This window comes from Carassius gibelio, chromosome B22 (assembly GCF_023724105.1).
Source record: "Carassius gibelio isolate Cgi1373 ecotype wild population from Czech Republic chromosome B22, carGib1.2-hapl.c, whole genome shotgun sequence".
NCBI classification, from domain to species: Eukaryota; Metazoa; Chordata; class Actinopteri; order Cypriniformes; family Cyprinidae; genus Carassius; species Carassius gibelio.
In genome coordinates this window covers 25572938-25592871 of record NC_068417.1, presented here as the reverse complement: position 1 = coordinate 25592871, position 19934 = coordinate 25572938, and the positions used below count along the sequence as shown (strand labels likewise).

At 36.7% G+C, this 19934-nt stretch overlaps 2 protein-coding genes across 3 annotated transcripts; one reads left to right on the top strand and one right to left on the bottom strand.

Annotated features, from left to right (window-relative positions):
* Window positions 1-276: 276 nt before the first annotated feature.
* Window positions 277-1952, top strand: LOC127988068 (DNA-binding protein RFXANK). Of its 2 annotated transcripts, none has more exons than XM_052590582.1 (8): window positions 277-495; window positions 622-739; window positions 832-897; window positions 1024-1124; window positions 1198-1323; window positions 1433-1499; window positions 1568-1648; window positions 1740-1952. In XM_052590582.1, exons 2-8 carry the CDS (start codon window positions 640-642, stop codon window positions 1814-1816), a joined length of 618 nt encoding a protein of 205 aa, XP_052446542.1. In that variant the 5' UTR covers window positions 277-495; window positions 622-639; the 3' UTR covers window positions 1817-1952. The 2 variants fall into 2 exon arrangements, with proteins under 2 accessions (XP_052446542.1, XP_052446541.1); XM_052590581.1 differs by having other exon boundaries at window positions 280-495; window positions 619-739.
* Window positions 1905-4096, bottom strand: LOC127988069 (nuclear receptor 2C2-associated protein). The gene is made up of 5 exons (XM_052590583.1): window positions 3795-4096; window positions 3566-3656; window positions 3370-3475; window positions 2551-2618; window positions 1905-2285 (listed from the first exon to the last, which is right to left on the bottom strand). Exons 1-5 carry the CDS (start codon window positions 3830-3832, stop codon window positions 2163-2165), a joined length of 426 nt encoding a protein of 141 aa, XP_052446543.1. The 5' UTR covers window positions 3833-4096; the 3' UTR covers window positions 1905-2162.
* Window positions 4097-19934: the final 15838 nt, after the last annotated feature.

Sequence of the window (19934 nt, the reverse complement as noted above, 5' to 3'; positions counted from 1 at the left end):
AATATGTTGTTGTATGAGTCTGTTTGGTATAGTTTTTTAAAAGTGTTTTGTGTTAAATTAAAATATCTCTTTTTGAAGCGGACTTTGAACTATTCAGATCTTTTTTATGCTCAATCAACAACAACATTACAGACTAACTAGAATTGAAAAAGTGAAAAAGCATAACAGGACCCCCTTAAGGAGTGAACTAAAACGATTCCTGAAAAGATTCGTTCAAACCCCCGACTCGTTCACGAAACCAAACTCCAATTGTTCTTTAAAAAAAAAAAAAAAAGATGCGATTAATTTTGCAGCCAAAAGCAAGATACATATTATGAGAAAAGTAGCTTACTGTTTCATACATCTCTCAATAGACTTTGAATGTGCGCTTTTTCAAAGTACTTGCAAGACTTCAATTTCAGTTTCACTTTGGCAACCGAATCAGGAAACAAAAAGCAGCACATAGCCCACGATCACACGAACCTGTGAAGTTTAAGATCATGTAAACACTCGAAGGTAAGATTCTCATAAGTCATCTTTTGTTACTTTATATTAGCATTATTAACTTATTCTGCATAATAATTGGCGCTATGTTAATTAGTTATTTCTTTATATTTTCTATATTGCGTACATTTAAAGCAGGTGTAATGATATGTGATAATGGAAAACCGAAGTGATGAAAATGCAGTAAACCACTCGACCACTCTGACAAATAAACAACGGGGGAATGAGGTCACAGTTCGACCCGCCACTTTAGACAGTGAGTCTGCCACCTCCTCCTATATATATATACTGTGGGCAGATTTCCGTGAAGTCATCTAATAGTTTTTTAAATTTAATGATGTCTTGCAGATCTATCAATTCATCAGCTGGCAGCCCATGGTGAGATTTCACAACTGGAGTTACATTTATCCAAAGGTATCGATAAATATGACGTATAACACTTGCTGATATAAATAAATAATGGAATGCATGCATAAATAAGCAAATAAATAGATGAATGAATGAATAAATATGTATGTATATATTTGGGTAATCTTGCAGACAGTTCTCTACTTAACAGTCAAGATGAGCGAGGTTTCACACCATTAATGTGGGCAGCTGCTTTTGGAGAGATAATGATGGTGGAGTTCCTCCTTCAGAAGGTGAGAAAGACACTTTTTTTTGTAGCCACTAAGTTTGGACTATATATATAAACTTTATTTTATATTATATCAGGGAGCCGATCCAAAAACACTCGCTAGAGAACGAGAAAGTGCCTTGTCTTTGGCCAGCGCAGGAGGATTTGCCGATATTGTTGATATTCTCCTTCAACATGGTGTCGATGTTGATTCCTATGACTGGGTACGAGCAGTTTAACTATTTGGAAAATGTTGGTAAAACTTTACAAATACAAAATACACTACCATTATATACTACAGAAACATCTAAAATCTTTCTTACTTTCTAACAGAATGGTGGGACCCCTCTTTTGTACGCAGTTCGCGGGAATCACACAAAATGTGTTGAAGCTCTCTTAAGTGAGTCTTCACAATATTCGTGCATTTTAATATTTGTGATGATGAAATAAAGGCAAGTTTGTGTTTAGGATGTGGGGCAGATATCACGTTTGAGGCAGACTCTGGCTACAGTCCTGTTGCTCTCGCTGTTGCACTGGGCCACAAAAAAGGCAAGAGTCATTCCACACTATATTAATACAACAAATGATACATTTGAATTGTATTAATGAATAACTTACAAGTCTTTCAACTTACTTGCAGTGCAAAAACTGCTTGAAGATCATATTTTGAAGCTCTTCCGGGAACCAGTTTCAGAAAAAATGTCTGGAAACACATGAAGCTGAGGACTGCTCTTACAATACCTTACAATTATCCTGCATATTTTATAGCTTTATTTTGACATAGGAGATGTAAAAGAAAAATCGGTTTTGTATTATTATTATACTTTTTTTAATTAAAAAACCTTTTTACCAATGTGTAGTTCATGTGTTTTGACTTGATGTGAATATAATCCATAAAGTCTCTCTAGAAAGAAAGGAAATGAGAGCAAAAGCAACATCCGTTCATGCTTTTCCTGAGAGTAGGTGGAAATAAAATTCCTCATCCAGAGGTGAAAGCAAGACAAGTTGTCTGGCATTCCCGCCTCTTCATACCGTACTTCCTCTTTGTCCTTTTCTCAAAACATTACAAACACTTCTCCCCCAGGATATCCAACATGTAAACAATTACTCTTCCAAAAAAGTCAGCACTGTTTTCAAACACTATTTTCAGCCTCTGAACCAAAGGGGCATCTTGAATGGGAAAGCTGTGGGTGAAGAATCAAGGATTTGATAAGCTTGGGATAAACGGAAGACATGGGCAATTTGGCCATTGGCCAGGAAAAGAGGGGAAAAAAGAAGCTGTAGTAGGTTAGTGTACTAGAAAACTCCACTGACTGTGAGGGACTTCAGAAGACACTCAATCTGAGAAAATATGGTGACATGCATATATCCAAGCGGATGCAAAAATAACAAAAGGTGGTGATTACTGAAGGTATAATAATGAATAATATTGCAAATATCTGGAAGGATATTTGTAGACAGTTGTTGTCCTCTGGATAGAAGTCTACAATATGTTTAAGATCCTCTTCTTTGGCAGAACCTGTAGAAAACAAACATTTTAAATGTCTATTATTAATTTGTATCTCTTTTTAATTAAAATGGTTGGTCGTCATAGATATGCCTTGGGCTGCAGTTCATCACAGTGGTGATTTTTTAGTGGTGAATAAAACTAAGTTTATCCATGAATCAATTTAATGAATGTCACTTGTTTTGTACACGAAAGAATACGTTTTTTTTTTTTTTTTTTTTTTTTTTTTTAAGTAATCTGTTGAATATGATTCAAAAGACTAAATAAAAGCCATTCATTTTGTGCCACTTGGCTTAAATATGTTAACTGCAGAAAGTGTCAAACTAAAATGCGTAAAACTATATCAGATAAAAATAAAAAAAAAATCATAATAAGGCAAGGAACATGTTATATTAAGACAGCAAATATGGTGTCTTTATTGGAGAAAAAAAATAGTAATATAATTTAAACAAAAATAAAACAAAATATCAAAATAAATTCACGGAATTATTCGCAATGCTTCGTGGGAGTGGGCGCTATACGTTGAGCTTTTTTTATTTAATTTCTTTTACGTTGAGCCATTTTGCCGCGATTTCGGGTTTTCATGGCAACAGCAAATAGCATTTGTGGAAAGTAGCCTACAGGCTACTTAAATCGTTCTTAGAAATGAATTAAAATGACAGCAAATTATTCCATTACCATCCCTTGACAACCTCGGAGCTCATGGGAAGTCTATATTTTAAGGTTTTACCGCTAAACGCTAATATTGTTTGTGTTGACTGACCTTGTAATTTGCAAGATTTCCCTGAAAAGCCTCCTTGGAATTGTAACCTGAGCTCGGACACTTTCACAGGCTGTGGAAACTCCAAGACAACCCACTGGGATTCACCCTGTTTTTAAGAAGAAGTTGGTAAAATGGGTTTTACGAGCATGAGAAAACGGCACGGAGCGTCGCACCAGCTCGGCTGAAGTAACGTCACCTGGTCAGAATTCCAGCACGTGTCCTCATTAGAATCAAACATGAACTTCTTTCCGAACTGCTTGACATCTCTGTTCAGCACAGAACTCACCCTGTAGGACAGGAAAACTTTCTTTTATGTTTGGATCTACTGCGTGGTTATAATATAATAGCCAACAAACTGTTTTAAAAAAACATATAGTTCATAGAAATATGGTAGTATTTAGTAGTAAACCCCCACGTTTTTCTACCTGCTTTGCGTGTTGTTACAAATCAATGACTCTGCCATCTTCAGATCGACCTTTGAACTGAGTGTGGGCAGATGAAGGCATGCGTGATTTCACGACAGTGAGGGCAGCGTGCAGCTCGCTTCTCTACCGCTAGATATCAGTGTTACTCCTTAATTGCTAGCCATGAAGGCATTTTTTTCTTACTTGTTCAAGGTTCATGAAACCTACATATCATTTATCAAAATCTGTGGAATTATCATAGACTGTAATTATCCACAGGATAACCGCACTGTCCATTTTGGGCTCTATTCCGTGTGAACAATGCAGAATTAAAAAGAAATACGATATTTCTTCATTTTTTTTTCTTCTAAAGCGTAGTTAGAAATAGGATACCGCTGTTTAAAATGGAGAAGATGTCTTCTGATGCTGATGTCAAAGTATGCGCATCCAAACTCATTATTTTTAGGATAATTAAGGTAGAAGCAGCCAAATTAGGCAGATGCCAGCATGGATAGGTTGCACGTTATGTCTTGATACTTGGAAAATAAATATGAATATGACTTGGCTGGGCTAACATTAAATTCCAGTGTGGATACTGCTTCTGCTTTATTTATTTTTTTGTATTATACATCATTTTGGAACTGTGCTATCACTAGATGACAAAAATCTGGAACCTGAAGCAAAACCTGGTTAGAAATACAGACTTCGGGCCTGTTTATTAATTATTTAATTCCTTTTTAAATGCGTTTGTGTATTTGTGAGACTTCACAGAATGTCAACTCTTGTCTCATCTGGCAGCAGTTGCAGCTTTAATCTAAAACTGAGGAGTTGGCTATTTTGGGAATACATGTTTGTTCTTCCTGTAGAAAGGAGCAAGATCAGGATGAGAGTGATTTATGAGATTATAAATAATCTTTTCCATGTCTAGCTTGTTTGATTGGTCTCAAGATTATGAGCAGATTGGCCCAATGAAAGATTGCAAATTACATTACAATCTCAAGATCACAATTCAATGTCAGCTCAATTTTTAACCAAACTAAACTTCCAGCTGCATTAAATTAATGTGTTAGTTTAATGTTCATTTATTTAATTCAGGTAGACTCTAGGTATCGATTCAGGTCAACCGAGGGCAGAGTAGCTAAAAACAACAATCACAGCACAATCAAATTGTTCAATATTTCACTAAATTTGTTTGCGTAGAAGAAAATCAATATTTAAAACTGATTGCCTTAAGACCTCTAGTAATTCTTAGGGTGTACATTATGGTGAATACATTGTTAACTAACCCTTTAAAGTTCTCACTTGTGATTGTTTTCATATTATGTTTTTTGCGTTTTCCATGAACTGTGCCGATTCTGATTTGCAGCCTCTGCCGTTTTTAATCACGTTACTGTTTAATTTAACATGCTTGCAATGTCACACTTTATTCCAGCTCAAGTACGACTATTACCCAATCATTTTTAACCACTTTATTAGGGACAATTGTGTGAGGAACTGTTTCATTCCCCAATGGAATGCCCAATGAAATGCCCAATGGAGGCTTGGTTTAGCTAAAGGTCAACTATATTTATTTTTTTATGTGTGACCTAACAGGTCAAGATTTCTTTCAACAGGAACAACAAATGTTTTTGTCGATTCCAGCACATGATTGGTTAGTAAAGCTTTTAAGGCGGGGCTTAGTTCTGTTGCAAGGTTGCAGTCTTGGTAAGTGTTGCCAAGTTGATTTTTACTGGGGGGGGATCCCAACTGAAAAGCGATCGGGCTACTTTGGAGCTAGTTTTGAGTAGCAATTGGACTGATTCTGCTGTGAAAACCTGGCAACCCTGGTCCTGTATAGCCATTTTTTCTGCTGTTCTTTTTCAATCATTTCTCCGTTCTAACAATCACCAGTCAAAGGATGATATATGGATGGGATTTCTTTTTGCATGCCATTGGTTGATATAATATTCAGAGCCAACCGACTACTCTGAATGCCATTTGATGTGCCACAAGGCGCTCTGTTATTTAATAAGCTGAAAATGCTTCCAAATAGAAGACACATCTGTTTGCTCTGGAGCAATTAGATGTGTCTGAGCTGTTCCATGGTTTTTGGCAAGCCTCGCACTTGTCCCCGGCACCAGAATTTTCTGCTTCAATATTAGCGCGACTCGTAATTAAATCCTTTAGGAGCGAAGCGTTTACATAATATGCTCGGCTGCTTCCGATGCAAAGTGCAGTCGCTTATGCTTTATTCGCTTACAGCTGCAAGCAAAAGATTTTGATTATTGTCTCTCTTCCAGTCTTAGAGAGGTTGGCAGTCATTATTCAAGGTCAACATACGTGCTCCTGCCAGCACTAAATTAGAAGGAAGATTGATGGACCGGTTTGGGGACGGAGATTGACAAGACAAGGAAATATTCAGCATGTGCTCTAATGGACTATTGTAATAAAACGCTTTCAGTTGCTAATGGACGTTTTAGTCTTTGTAATGGTGATGTTAAAGGGAAATCAGCTTTAAAATGTGAAAGTCAACTAACTTTGTGCTTAGTAGGTGCTTATTTGCTATTCATTTGGTGAAAGCAGGAAAAAGCACAGGCAAGATCTCGTTAATACCTTTTTTTTGTTTCTTATATCCAGGAATGAGACTAATTGGAGGAATATTTTGGGTTCAATACAGGTTGCGCTCAATCGACAACAGCATTTGTGGCCTAATGTTAATTTTGATTCGATTTTGTTTGTTGTTTTCTTTAGAAAAGGGTTCAATTGAAATTAATTAAATTAACATCATGCCTTATTCTGAGATTAATTTTCACCCTGAATATTCACCCTAATTTCTTTGTTTTTGATCCTGAGAAAAGACTTCATCTTACACATAGTTTCAACCCAGAGGAGAAATCTCTTGCACAACTGGAGCAGTGTCAGCTTCGTCTCTGCAGCATAACTGCAGGGCTTACTATCACCTATTGGCAAATGACAGACCTCAGCAGCGTTGTCCTGTTGTCAGGCCATAGCACTTTGTCATGGTGCCTTGTGAACAGAGCAGTAAATCCCCTTGGCTATTGGTTCTACTGTAAAAATGACCTGCATCAGCAGAGTTTGTGAAGTGTGCCCAACTTGGTTTAAATACTCCACTGGCGCTCAGCCTAAATCGCCAAAGGTCTAGTAGAAGAGCGACTGCTATATTGGAAATTTGTCAACGCTGTTTTTGGGACTAGTTGCAAGTTTTTTAGCTTACAGTTCTGACCTTTTTTTCACAGTTGGGAATTGTGAAAAGTCGAGTTTATATCTTGAAGTTCTGAACTTAACATTATTTTATATTTTACATTTTTTGGTTTTTCGCCACATAATAAAAAGTTATGACTTTTATAGTTTATATCTCGCTTTTTTTTAGTTAATATACAATTTCTAACAATTGCAAGCTTATATTACAATTTCGAACTGGAGTTTTTGTGAAAAGTTCCAATTGGCTTCCAATTATTTCTATATTTTTATCCCATAGTTGAAACAAGCTTCCATATTCTCTTGATGCAAAAAGAAAAGAAAAAAAAAATGACCAAAATTATAATAAAGTTAAATCTAGTTATGCACCTGCTATGCATGTTTTTTATGCTTATTTGAATATTATTTTGTTTGCTGTGTTAGTTGTGTTATTAGGTTCCATTTTAGTTAGCATGCCTTGGAAGGCAGTTGCCTGCCTGGGATGTAGACAGCAATACAGTTCACTGGGATTGGAACAAAGCTTCAGCGAGCCCTCATGCCTTTACTTATTTTAGAATTCATGGAAGTTACCGACCAGGACATAAGAGGTCATTTGTTGTCATGGTGATTCAATTTGCGTGTTGTTAAACCCTTCGCGTGGTGCATGGGAGTAAGGAATGTGTTGCAGATCAAATGAAAAATAAACATCTAGAGTGCAAATTAAATTATGATGAGTGCCATTTCAAAGCACTGTTTAAAGCGTCATCAAGGCTGTTTTAACTCAAAAAGCCCTTTCCATATAAAAGACACATCATTTACCGGACACATTCAATTCAAAGGTCATGTTGCTACATGAACAAATTCATCGCCATGTTCTTTTTGAATGTCCTTTTGTGTGCTTTTAAGCCCTGTCTTGTATTCCATTACTAGTTTCTCCCCAGTGCGTTTTCTTTCTCAATGCCTTGAATGAAAACAGCTGCCTCTCATGGTCGCCTACATCCGTGAGAGACAAAGGTGTGAATCCTTGCTAGTTTCACGCTGGCTTGATGCCTTTTACTTGCACTTCAGTTTATCCCCGCAAATTGCTTTAACTGCTGTTCTCACATCGTAACACCTTGAATTAAGACAATTCCTTTCTCATTAACCTAGACATACACATATCATGACCGCAGTGAACACGTGGGTGACTCAATGTGCTCTCTGCGTGAGATGTTAGTGGAGGAATCTTTGAGAAACTGATAATACCATTATTGTACTCATGCAAAGAGTACCATTAAAGTACTCATTGTGAGTCTGTATATTTGTAGGGGTTCAGAGAGGTGGTGGTCTTGAAGTCCAACAGCTGCCAGAAGGGACTTCCTCATGTCTGGGTCAATTCAGTTGCTGCTAGTTCAATTCAAGCTCCAATATTGTCCAATCCAATTGATTTCGCTCTCAATGGCACCAATTTCACCTCATAAATGATCCAATTTCCATGCAAACTCCATTCAAACTCTTTCACTTTATATCCAATTCCTTCAGCTCATCCCCACATAATAGACGTCTACGCTTTCATTGCAGCTCCTCAAATAAGAATGATGAACCCTTCAGACACTTGGACCCGGTCTATGACTACATTTCGCCTGGCTATGAGAAGACAGACAATGCTAGTGTTTCTAGTGTTGAGTAAGCCCCCTATGATTAAGATCAACTGCTTTGTGTGAACCCTGTGATATTCCTGTCCATTGCAACACAATTTACATGTGTGCAAGTAGGAACCACATTTGAGGAGGCTTTTGACGGGTACCTGGACTATTAGCCATATTAAACATTAGGGTTCCATTGGCCAGGTATAAATATGGACATTCATGAATATTGTGACTAGAGCTGGGTATTGAGTTTGATATTTTTAGGCATTGACTGAATTATCGAAAATGTCTTGTCGTTCAGTGCCAAATTTCTGTCTAGAAAACATCAACAAGCTGAAAAAATAAAACAAATTTTTTTTGGAAACTGATTTCATAAAATTGGTATTGAAAAAAAGTATAATTCAGGAACTGATATTGATGTCTGATGGCATTTTACTGCCACGTTAAAAAAATTAAGATTTCAAGTCAAAATATTTTGAGAAAAAAAATCTAAATTATGACAATTAAGTCTAAATATTTTTAGTATAACATAAAAATTGTGATAAATATAAATATTTTAAGAAAAAAGTAAAAAAAAAAAAACAATAATTAAATTGCAGCAATTACAATATTAAAGTTATAACGTTTTGAGAGTATAGCCTATATATATTTTCGACTTCTCAAAATATTTCAACTTTATTATTGTAATTTGAACGTTATTCTCATAATTTGAACTTTATTCTCAAAATATTTTAACTTTATACTCACAGTTTTGACATTACTCTCAAAATATTTTGACTTCATTCTAGTAATTTCAAAGTTTTCTAAAAAATATTATGACTTTAATCTTGTAATCTTATTTATTTATTTATTTTTAAACTTGCCACTAAAATACTGTTGTATGATGTCAAGGAATTGGTATCAATATACTTTTTTTTTTAAGATACTCAGCCATAATTTTGACTGTTTTGTTCCATAGACTTACCTCTTAATATTACCAAGCTACTATTAATGTCGGAATTAATATTGACTTAAATTTCAATCAAAATTTCGACCCAATCTCTGCTGAAATGATGGTAACGTATGCCAGACATCTCCATTTTGTCTGCATAAACACCAGCCCTTCCTTACAATAGACTGCTTGCTTTCAGATGTGCCGTCGGCTTGAACTAAGACTCTTCCCTACATTTTTAAAAATGTTCCATGATCCAGTTTATGTGGATGGACGTCACAATATGCAAGACAAGATCTGTTGCTACATCCAGCACATTGGTTCTTAGCTTAGAATAGAATAGAATAGCTTAAATTGCTCTGTCTTCTTTTACATGCAGCTCAAGTTGAATGGTTGAATTCATCTGATCTTAGCATGTCACTGAGCTAACCCAGCCATTTAACATAGCACTGGCATTTGGGTGGGGAGTCAGTGGATCAATGGTTTGGAAATGTCACTGGATGGAAGATTGTATATGGAAATTATTTGCAAGTCCATTCCTTATTCACAGAGTCTTACACATCTGAGTCATGCTGAGCAATTTCCTGGCAGTAGGATGGTAACCCCCTTGTTGAACCAAAGACCAGAAGAATGCCTCCCTCGTTCCTGGTATCTTAGCAACATGCTGAACATCTTTCAGTCTTCAGATGCAGATATGTAAACATTGTTTCAGGTGAATTTACATAACGCATAGACGTTGAATCCTGATGTTGACACATAATTAGATTTGTCTGAGTGCTTCTCATATGTTAAAAATATTGTGTGCTGAAGGGAAAACAAATTGAGTGTTGCTGGAAGAGTGTTTGCTTAACATTTTAGATAAATTTGAAGGTTTCAGCAGTCTGGAGAAAGGTTTCTATTTGTGAAATAGAGCAGTCTCATCTTGAAAAACAGAATTGAATTTTGGAATGCAATGTGTTTATATGAATACACAAGTGCTGACTTAAATTACCTTTAAAACCAACACTGAATCAAATGGAATTGCTGCCTTGTTACTGTAAACATATTTTCATCCAATTATGTCATATTTCAGACTGGATTTTAATAGGATTATGGTGTGGCAATCCATGGCCTACAAATCTGATGTCTTGGAACTGGATTAAAGCAAGAAATTGGATTGCCCTTTATATATATATATATATATATATATATATATATATATATATATATATATATATATATATACAGGTCCTTCTAAAAAAAATAGCATATTGTGAAAAAGTTCATTATTTTCCATAATGTAATGTTAAAAATTTAACTTTCATATATTTTAGATTCATTGCACACCAACTGAAATATTTCAGGTCTTTTATTGTTTTAATACTGATGATTTTGGCATACAGCTCATGAAAACCCAAAATTCCTATCTCAAGAAATTAGCATATCATGAAAAGGTTCTCTAAACGAGCTATTAACCTAATCATCTGAATCAACTAATTAACTCTAAACACCTGCAAAAGATTCCTGAGGCTTTTAAAAACTCCCAGCCTGGTTCATTACTCAAAACCGCAATCATGGGTAAGACTGCCGACCTGACTGCTGTCCAGAAGGCCATCATTGACACCCTCAAGCGAGAGGGTAAGACATAAAAATAAATTTCTGAACAAATAGGCTGTTCCCAGAGTGCTGTATCAAGGCACCTCAGTGGGAAGGAAAAAGTGTGGCAAAAAACGCTGCACAACGAGAAGAGGTGACCGGACCCTGAGGAAGATTGTGGAGAAGGACCGATTCTAGACCTTGGGGGACCTGCGGGAGCAGTGGACAGAGTCTGGAGTAGAAACATCCAGAGCCACTGTGCACAGGCGTGTGCAGGAAATGGGCTACAGAGAAGCAGCACTGGACTGTTGCTCAGTGGTCCAAAGTACTTTTTTCGGATGAAAGCAAATTTTGCATGTCATTCGGAAATCAAGGTGCCAGAGTCTGGAGGAAGACTGGGGAGAAGGAAATGCCAAAATGCCTGAAGTCCAGTGTCAAGTACCCACAGTCAGTGATGGTCTGGGGTGCCATGTCAGCTGCTGGTGTTGGTCCAATGTGTTTTATCAAGGGCTGGGTCAATGCAGCTAGCTATCAGGAGATTTTGGAGCACTTCATGCTTCCATCTGCTGAAAAGCTTTATGGAGATGAAGATTTCGTTTTTCAGCACGACCTGGCACCTGCTCACAGTACCAAAACCACTGGTAAATGGTTTACTGACCAAGGTATTACTGTGCTCAATTGGCCTGCCAACTCTCCTGACCTGAACCCCATAGAGAATCTGTGGGATATTGTGAAGAGAAAGTTGAGAGACGCAAGACCCAACACTCTGGATGAGCTTAAGGCCACTATCGAAGCATCCTGGGCCTCCATAACACCTCAGCAGTGCCACAGGCTGATTGCCTCCATGCCACGCCGCATTGAAGCAGTCATTTCTGCTAAAGGATTCCCGACCAAGTATTGAGTGCATAACTGAACATAATTATTTCAAGGTTGACTTTTGTATTAAAAATACTTTTCTTTTATTGGTCGGATGAAAAATGCTAATTTTTTTAGAAAGGAATTTTGGGTTTCCATGAGCTGTATGCCAAAATCATCAATATTAAAACAATAAAAGACCTGAAATATTTCAGTTGGTGTGCAACGAATCTAAAATATATGAAAGTGTATTTTTTATCATTACATTATGGAAAATAATGAACTTTTATCACAATATGCTAATTTTTTGAGAAGGACCTATATATAAATAAATAAAAACTATCCTTATGACTTCTTGGTAGCCACAAATTTGAAGCAAGGTTTGGAGACCAACAAACCAACTGACTCAACTGGGATGCAATTCATAGATAAGATTAAAGTGAACAGACAGGTGTGTAATAAACCCCAGGATCCCAAAGTCACAAAAAGTTCTTTTCACCAATGAATTCTTCAAAGAGAAATGTTAAAGGGCTATTCTGGCAACAAAGAACAATTTAATTTGTTATGAGAAGACATGGCTTCATTTCTTTATTTCACCATGACAAATGTTGCACAATGACTATTTGAGGCTATTCTCCATGCGGAGGAGTGCTTCATTTGTTCTGTGGTGTCAAATACGTCTTATCTTGTTTTGGAAAGAATGGAGTGCACATTATGTTCCATGAAGGTTGATATCGTTTAAATCCTTTCCCCATAATGGAGTGTGTTGAAACTCTTGTCTTGAATGGCCAGATGCACACTCAAACATCATGCAGTACACCTGCTTGTTGTTATCTGGTTGGCATCTCTTCTTGAAACTAATTTGTTGCAGTAAAAGGAATGCTTGACTGTCAAAGGTAAGAAGCTGTGCATGCCCTTGAAAGTTTGGGATCTAGTGGCATGTAAAAATAGGCTCCAAAACTCTTTCAGGATCATCAGAGCATTGGCAGGTATACTTCAGGAGCTGTGTAAGGAGCTAAACATCTCCCTGGAAGCAAGGAAGTCACACAGACTTGACATGAGGGTGAGTAAACAGAATTTCCATTTCTGGGTAAACGGTTCCTTTAAAGATAGAGGTGAGATTTAATCTTTTGATAGGTTTACTAAACAACCATAGCAATCTGTGCTGTTCTGTGATCCGGAAAGTCACAAACGGCTTCTCCAGGCTTATCAGATTCCGGTTTGCATTTCATACACACAGTATCTCCTCTCTACTTTTGATACCTATCGTCACTTATAGTTATGGATGCCTTGAAACTCTACAGCGCTTTGTTGGATCTTGTTTTGTTTTTTTTCTCCTCCATCCTTCCACTTTTGATAACTTCTCCTTCTCAAGGTGAACGCTCACAAGTATTCTAGAATCCATAGACTCATTACTATGATAGAGGATCAGAGTTGAAAACATTACTGTTCAGTGAAAAGGACAAATAAGTTTGACACTGGGGTTGGGTTTAAGGACCGATTCAAACCAGCACACTCAATGAAACTTGAGGCTCATTCTGTTGCCTTTGATATGATAAGTTGTCCTTCAGAGACGCAATTTAGGCCCCACACAAACCGGCGAGATGCATTAAAGACTAAATAAATCTCCCCTCGGGCCATGGGAACTTTCCTTTTGATTGGGATAAGCAGACTATACACATGACTAGCAAATCTTCCACAGAAAGCCTCTTTTGGGTTATGGTACATTGTCTGGGGATAGTACAAACAAAGCAAAATAAGTAAATTTTTCCTTTGGCTCTAAACCTGGATTTTTGTCTTTTATCATGTTGGTTTTGAACAAGTATGTGTTGTGGCTTAGTCAATCATTTCATTTTTTACTTTATATGTGAATTTAGGAATGTCCTAATGGGTTGTGCAGGGACCGTGCCAATTAGCTTTGTAGATGAAAGGGTGATTCAGATGAGCGGTCAGGTTAACAAAGCAGTCAAATTGAAATGAGGAAAAAGAGGGAACAATCGCACTGTCATGGCTTTGAAAAGAGAATTGTCTTTTGGGGGTGTTTTGGACATGTGATGTGACAGGTCTTATTGTTACAGCATCAAAAGCCCTGGAGTAACTCTCAAATTCACGGGGCTTTATCTCGGAGGGCAACAACATCCTGGTACCTTCAAATTCCAGAGGATACATGCAGCATATATTGACTAAGCTGTGTGTCTGTTCTTGCTTTTGACCTTGTCAATTTAGGGATAATTCGCCACAAAGTTAGAGTTCTGTCATCACTTATTCACCCTTATGTCATTCCAACCCTGTATGATGTTTGGTGCGACCAGGGGTTTTCAAGTTCCAAAAAAGTCCATGACATGATATGATTGTTCTGTGTTAAGCTGTTATGTATTGAATCTCGGGCCCTGTTCAAACAAACACAGGTATTAAAAAAAAAACAGCTATCTTTATGTTTTTTGACAGTGTTTTTGTGTAGCTGGTAAAACCATCTTGGGTAGATTTTGGCTTGTGACATCAGAGTGTGCAAATTTTTCAGGCTTCTGATTGGCCAACATTGCTTTACTGTGAGGGTTATATCGCCACCTGTTGGTTTGGCATGCTCTTGACGTCACTTTATAGCATGTTTCTGATTTTTTTTTTTTTTTTTTAACATGGACAAGATTATTATTTTTTTTTTTTTTAAACAGTGGTGTAAAAATACCCATGTGGACCAGGCCTTGGTCAACCATTCATCACAATTTACATGTACTGAATGAAGAAGAGCAGCTTACACACTCTTCTATAAACATCAGTTCAACAAAGTCCTACAATTGGTAAAATTCATGAGAGTGAAAAAATATGCCAAAACTTTACATTTTAGGTGAGCGATCCCTTTAAGACTAAAGAACATCAAGAGGAAACAACTTCAACAGCACTTTATGCACTTCAGAAATGCTTCAACGAAACACTTGAAAGTAATAAATTATGTTCTGGATGAAATCTTATGTAGTTTGGTAAGAATCATAATATTTATTAGCTTATTTTAGTGATGTTACACAAAAGGAATACAAGTTGCTGGTTAAATCTAGAGCTAAACGAGAAGCTCCTGAAGAATGAAGTACTTCATTATGACTATATTTCAAAGCTGCGTGATAGTTTTATAGGCTAAATCATACTGAATCTTGACTGATAGTCACCATTCACTTTCATTCAATGGAGAAGAGGAGATTCTGCTATAAACATCAGTAAAAGCAAAGAGGGTGAAAAAATGATGACAAAACTTTCAATTGTAGGTGAACAATCCCTTTAAGAGAAGAGAGCATCTTGGTGTGAAGTGGGAAAACAACTTCAGAAACCCTTTATGCACTTCAGAACACTTCAACAAAAACACGTTTCTAGTGAAGTGAAAACAAGAGCAAAATACTTGAACAATTCTGTGTTGCATCATACAAAGCCTGTGACTGAAGAACATTTGACATTTTCTTTACATTTTCCTGTGCAGAACTCACCGACACAATGCTAGGGTGAACTTGCAGATGGTTGCTGTAATGTGTTAAAGAAATCTTATAGGTGGGTAAAAAAAGATTGTTGTTTTTAACCTGTTTTAGTGATATTGAACTTAATGGCTAAATCCAGGTTTTGGAGAGAAGCTCTTGGAGAATGAAGTACTTGTATTTTTTTTTCAGGCTGTTGTGCTCTGGCCAAGCATAACGGACAGAAGTGTTTCCTCTGAGACAAGCAGCCTGAATTGCTGTGGCCATCCCCCCGGCTTTCACAGTTTCTAGCCTTGCTGGCTTAATGGGCACTACTGCTCTCACAGAAGCTGCTTACCGAGTCCATTCCACGTCTGAAAAGGACACAGTTGTGCAGAATCACAGAGTGTTTCCCATTAACACTGAGCTTTCCCTCACAAATAATAGGGTAAATCGGTGGAAATGGTGCTTTGGGCTTCTTTTAGGAGCTTTTTCTGCCCTGTTCTTGTGAAACGTCAACCTGACAGTTGTCTGGTTGCTTTCATTTCATGATAAAGTGTAAACAGTGAAATCCTTGCTCGCTCAGGTGTCACTCTTGTCAACAATGTGTTTTGTCAAGAGAATCTTAACCTCAGAAAATTTCTTTCCAGATGTCCTATCGCTGCTTACCTCAATCCCGTTTTATTTGCCAAAGTCCTTTCAGACGGTGTGGTATCTGTTTGATTTACTTGGATTAAAGGTGTATATCAGGGTTAAAACAAGTCAAGCTTTATCCACAGCATCTGTGGCTTGCTTTTGATAGCCAGAGATAATTTCAAAGAATCTCTTAATTTGCTTCAACGAGCAAATAATTGGATACCTTTCTAGGCTAATTAACATCTGGTTATGTTTGCCAATGTATTTTTTTTTCCCCTTATGTCAACCGTTCTTTTCTAACGTCCTTTTACAAATTAATTGATTTATGTCATAGGAATTTACTAAATTGGCTATAACTAGGTTAGTATGTTTTTCTCATATCAACACTTGGGATGCACCAATATTTAAACAGTGGGAGATACAAATAAGCCAAATCAAATTAATGTTCATTCCATTCAATTGCTGATAACTACAAATAAGCAGACATTAAATCTCCATTATTTCATCTAAATAACTTAAAAATAAAGTGCTAAAAACTAAAGTCATTTCTTTTTTTATTTTAGACATCACAGTTTATACTATAGTATACATTAATATATTAATATAAATGTTTACATTTGCTAACAATTAACATGGATATTACTGTTTTTAAAGATTTAATTGTAGGGTCTAGATAATGGCAAACGTTATCTACATGTAAAAAATTGGTACATATAATGCACAACAAATTATAAATAATCTAAAATATTGGCTAATGATTACATTTAACATTGTTATTGTGTTTATAAAGATCAAATTTTAGTGAACTTTTAGATGATGACAAAGGTCATCTAAATTAAAAAATTGGTAAAAAAGAACAAAAATGTAAATTTAAAATATTGACTCATATGGTACCGAACTACCGATATATTCTGTGTCCTTATAGTTAACATGCAATGTTTTTAAACAATGTGCATTTTACCACTTATCCTGGTGACTTCCAGTGTAAACGCATTACTTCAAATATGGCTTTTTTTATTTTAGAAACTGACAGATTAATGTTTTTTTTTTTTTTTCTGTAGCAATTAATAGCATCTGTGCCATTAGAGATTGACTTGAACGTGGAAGACTGTATGAAGAAGTGACACAAAAAGGGATAATTTGTGATGAAATCTCGTTCTGCCTTTTTATAGATAAGCAATTTTCCCTTGGGCAGAAAGCAATAGGACATCTGGTTGCGGCTCCATCAAGGAGGCACAACAAGAGACATATATTTAATGTTCTTTTTCCGATTACAGGGCTCCATATGGAAACACATCTGTGTGACACAGAGCATGCTGTTAGTGCATCTTACAGGATATACTACATCCCTGCTTTCACCTCTCAAGCTGAAGAATGTAATGAAGCTAGAGAGGATTTTTATTATGGGTATTTGTGTTTGTAAGTAGCTGTAGGCATATATTTAGTCTTTCTAAGATTTGTAACTGTGTTTTTGCTCACAGTGAGAGCACAGAACGAGTGTATGCGTGTTTATGGGTGGTGGAATTAAGCTTTTACCCTCTGTGTGTTAAACAACTCAGCCCAAGGACACTCTTTGATCCCGACATTGTCTCGGCCTGGAGGAAAGGAAGCGCGTTTGCATAGCCTGATGAGTTAAATCTGCCAATTATAATTTCTTAGGCTGACATCCACCCACATGGTTTGACTTTTCCATCTGCTGTAAGGCCTGGATGTGTTTTGTATAATATATCCAGTGCGATGCTTTGTGTCAGTGTTACAGATAATTGTTTATTATGCCCTGAACACTTTTTCATTATTCTCTTAAAGTTATGTCATTTCCTCCCCCTCAAGTTGTTGTTAACCTCCATGATTAATTATCTGTTTATTCAATTTATGTACTCGCACTGTTCATTTCCATACAACGAAAACATGCAGCTGTCAAGCAGTATTTTAGTATCACTGAGATACTATTGTTGTTTTATTTCTTTTCTGTTCTTTTTTGAATAGGTTTTTATTTTGGAAAAAAAAATTATTGGCTGCTGTTGGGAATTCAGTTGAATTTCTAGCCCAATTCCAGAGAAGTTGGGACGTATTGTAAAATGCAATAAATCGAGAATGTTATTTGTTAATTCTCTTTAACTTTTATTTAATTGACAAAAGTAGAGTCAAATCAACTTTATTTATGTAGCATGTCTAACAATACAGATTGTGTGCAGCCTCACGTTATTAAATAGAAAAATAGTGTGTCGTAATGCAAAAGGACAATAGTAAACACACAATTTTCAGTTAAAGGCAGTTCATCATTGAATTCAGTGATGTCATCATCCAGCTCAGTTCAGTATAAATGGTAGCTGTGCTATCAAGTCAATGATATAGCTGGAAAATAAGTGTCCCCAACTAAGCAAGCCCCACTATGGTGGCAAGGAACCAAAACTCCATCGGTGACAGAATGGAGAAAAAAACTGTTCTCTTCTTGCCAGACGAACCAGCGGTTGTTCCAGCAAAGTCAGATTGTGCGGAGGACTCATCTGGTTCCTGTGATCTTGTCCCAATGTCCCGAAGACAAGGTATTCACTGGGGTTCTGTCTCTGGGGCTCATGTAGCTGTTCTGGTCTCAGCTGACTTTCAGAGCTGTTGAGGTCATCTCTAGGTCCCAATATACCCTCTGGGCTGGATATGGGTGACTGCAGTGACCATCTGATATGGATATAGACTGGATCTTGTGGCTACGGTGACCTCGGAACAAGAGAGAAACAGACTAATATTAGTGTAGATGCCATTCTTCTAACAATGCAACAAATACATTGTAATGGGAAATGTTTCCGAAAGATAGGGTACTTTCCCACCATGCAGTTCGAAATACCTCTAGTTTTGTTTTCCTCCAGCTGCGCTCCAATTTCCGGGCTGATCTCTTTAGGGTGTGAGTTTGCTCATTATACAACAGTGTCAGACTGTTTTCCTTGATCTTCCTTAAGCATAAAGGAGCAACTATCTCTAAAATGCTAGAAAAGAGAGAGTCCATAATTTCTGTTAATTCATCAAGATGCTTTGAGCTGTTGGATATGCCGGGAAATTGAGAGAGATTAGGAAGATTACCTACAAAGCAGTCTTTTAAGGTAGAATTGATGGTTCTACCATACTTGTAACAAGGGTTAGAATTTACAGTTTTAGCTATATGAAGTTTATCTTTATCTGCAGCCAACGCTAACTGAGACAGAAAAACAGTAAATTCTTTAATAAAGTCCGAATGGTGCCCTGGTGGCCTGTATACAGTAGCCAGTCCAAGCATCACAGTGGATTTATCATTAACACTTGTTTCTCTGGATAATGTTATTTAGCATGATTACTTCAAACGAGTTATACTTGAAGCTCACTCGTTATAAATTGTAGAAACACCTACCCTTTTACTTTTTTGATGCGGCTCATGTTTATAACCGTAAACTTGGGGGGTAGACTTGTTTAAAATAATGTAATCATTGGGTTTTAGCCAGGTTTCTGTTAAACAGAGCACATATAGATTATGATCAGTGATTATATTGTTTACAAAAAGTGTTTTCATAGAAAGAGACCTGGGCCTGCATTCATAAAGATTCTAAGAATCCTCTCTGAAAACTCTTAATTTAGCTTAAAAACTTTTATGAGTCTTAGCTTAACAGCGATTCGGGACCAATCTGAGAGCAACTCTGAGTAAGGAAAAGACAAAAACTTTCATCTTAGTGAGGAGGCGGGGTTGACCCCGTTGCTATGTATGACACAATCTTTTGAAGACTGTGATTGGTTGGTTGTCCAAGAAGGAAAAAATGAGTGATTTTAAGTATAGGCTCTATTCTAATTCTCACTTTGAATTTACATGCGTAATTTTTCCTATTTGACCGTTCTCTCGCTCTCTCTCTCTCTCTCTCTCTCTCACACACACACACACATTATATGTGTGTATCTAAAT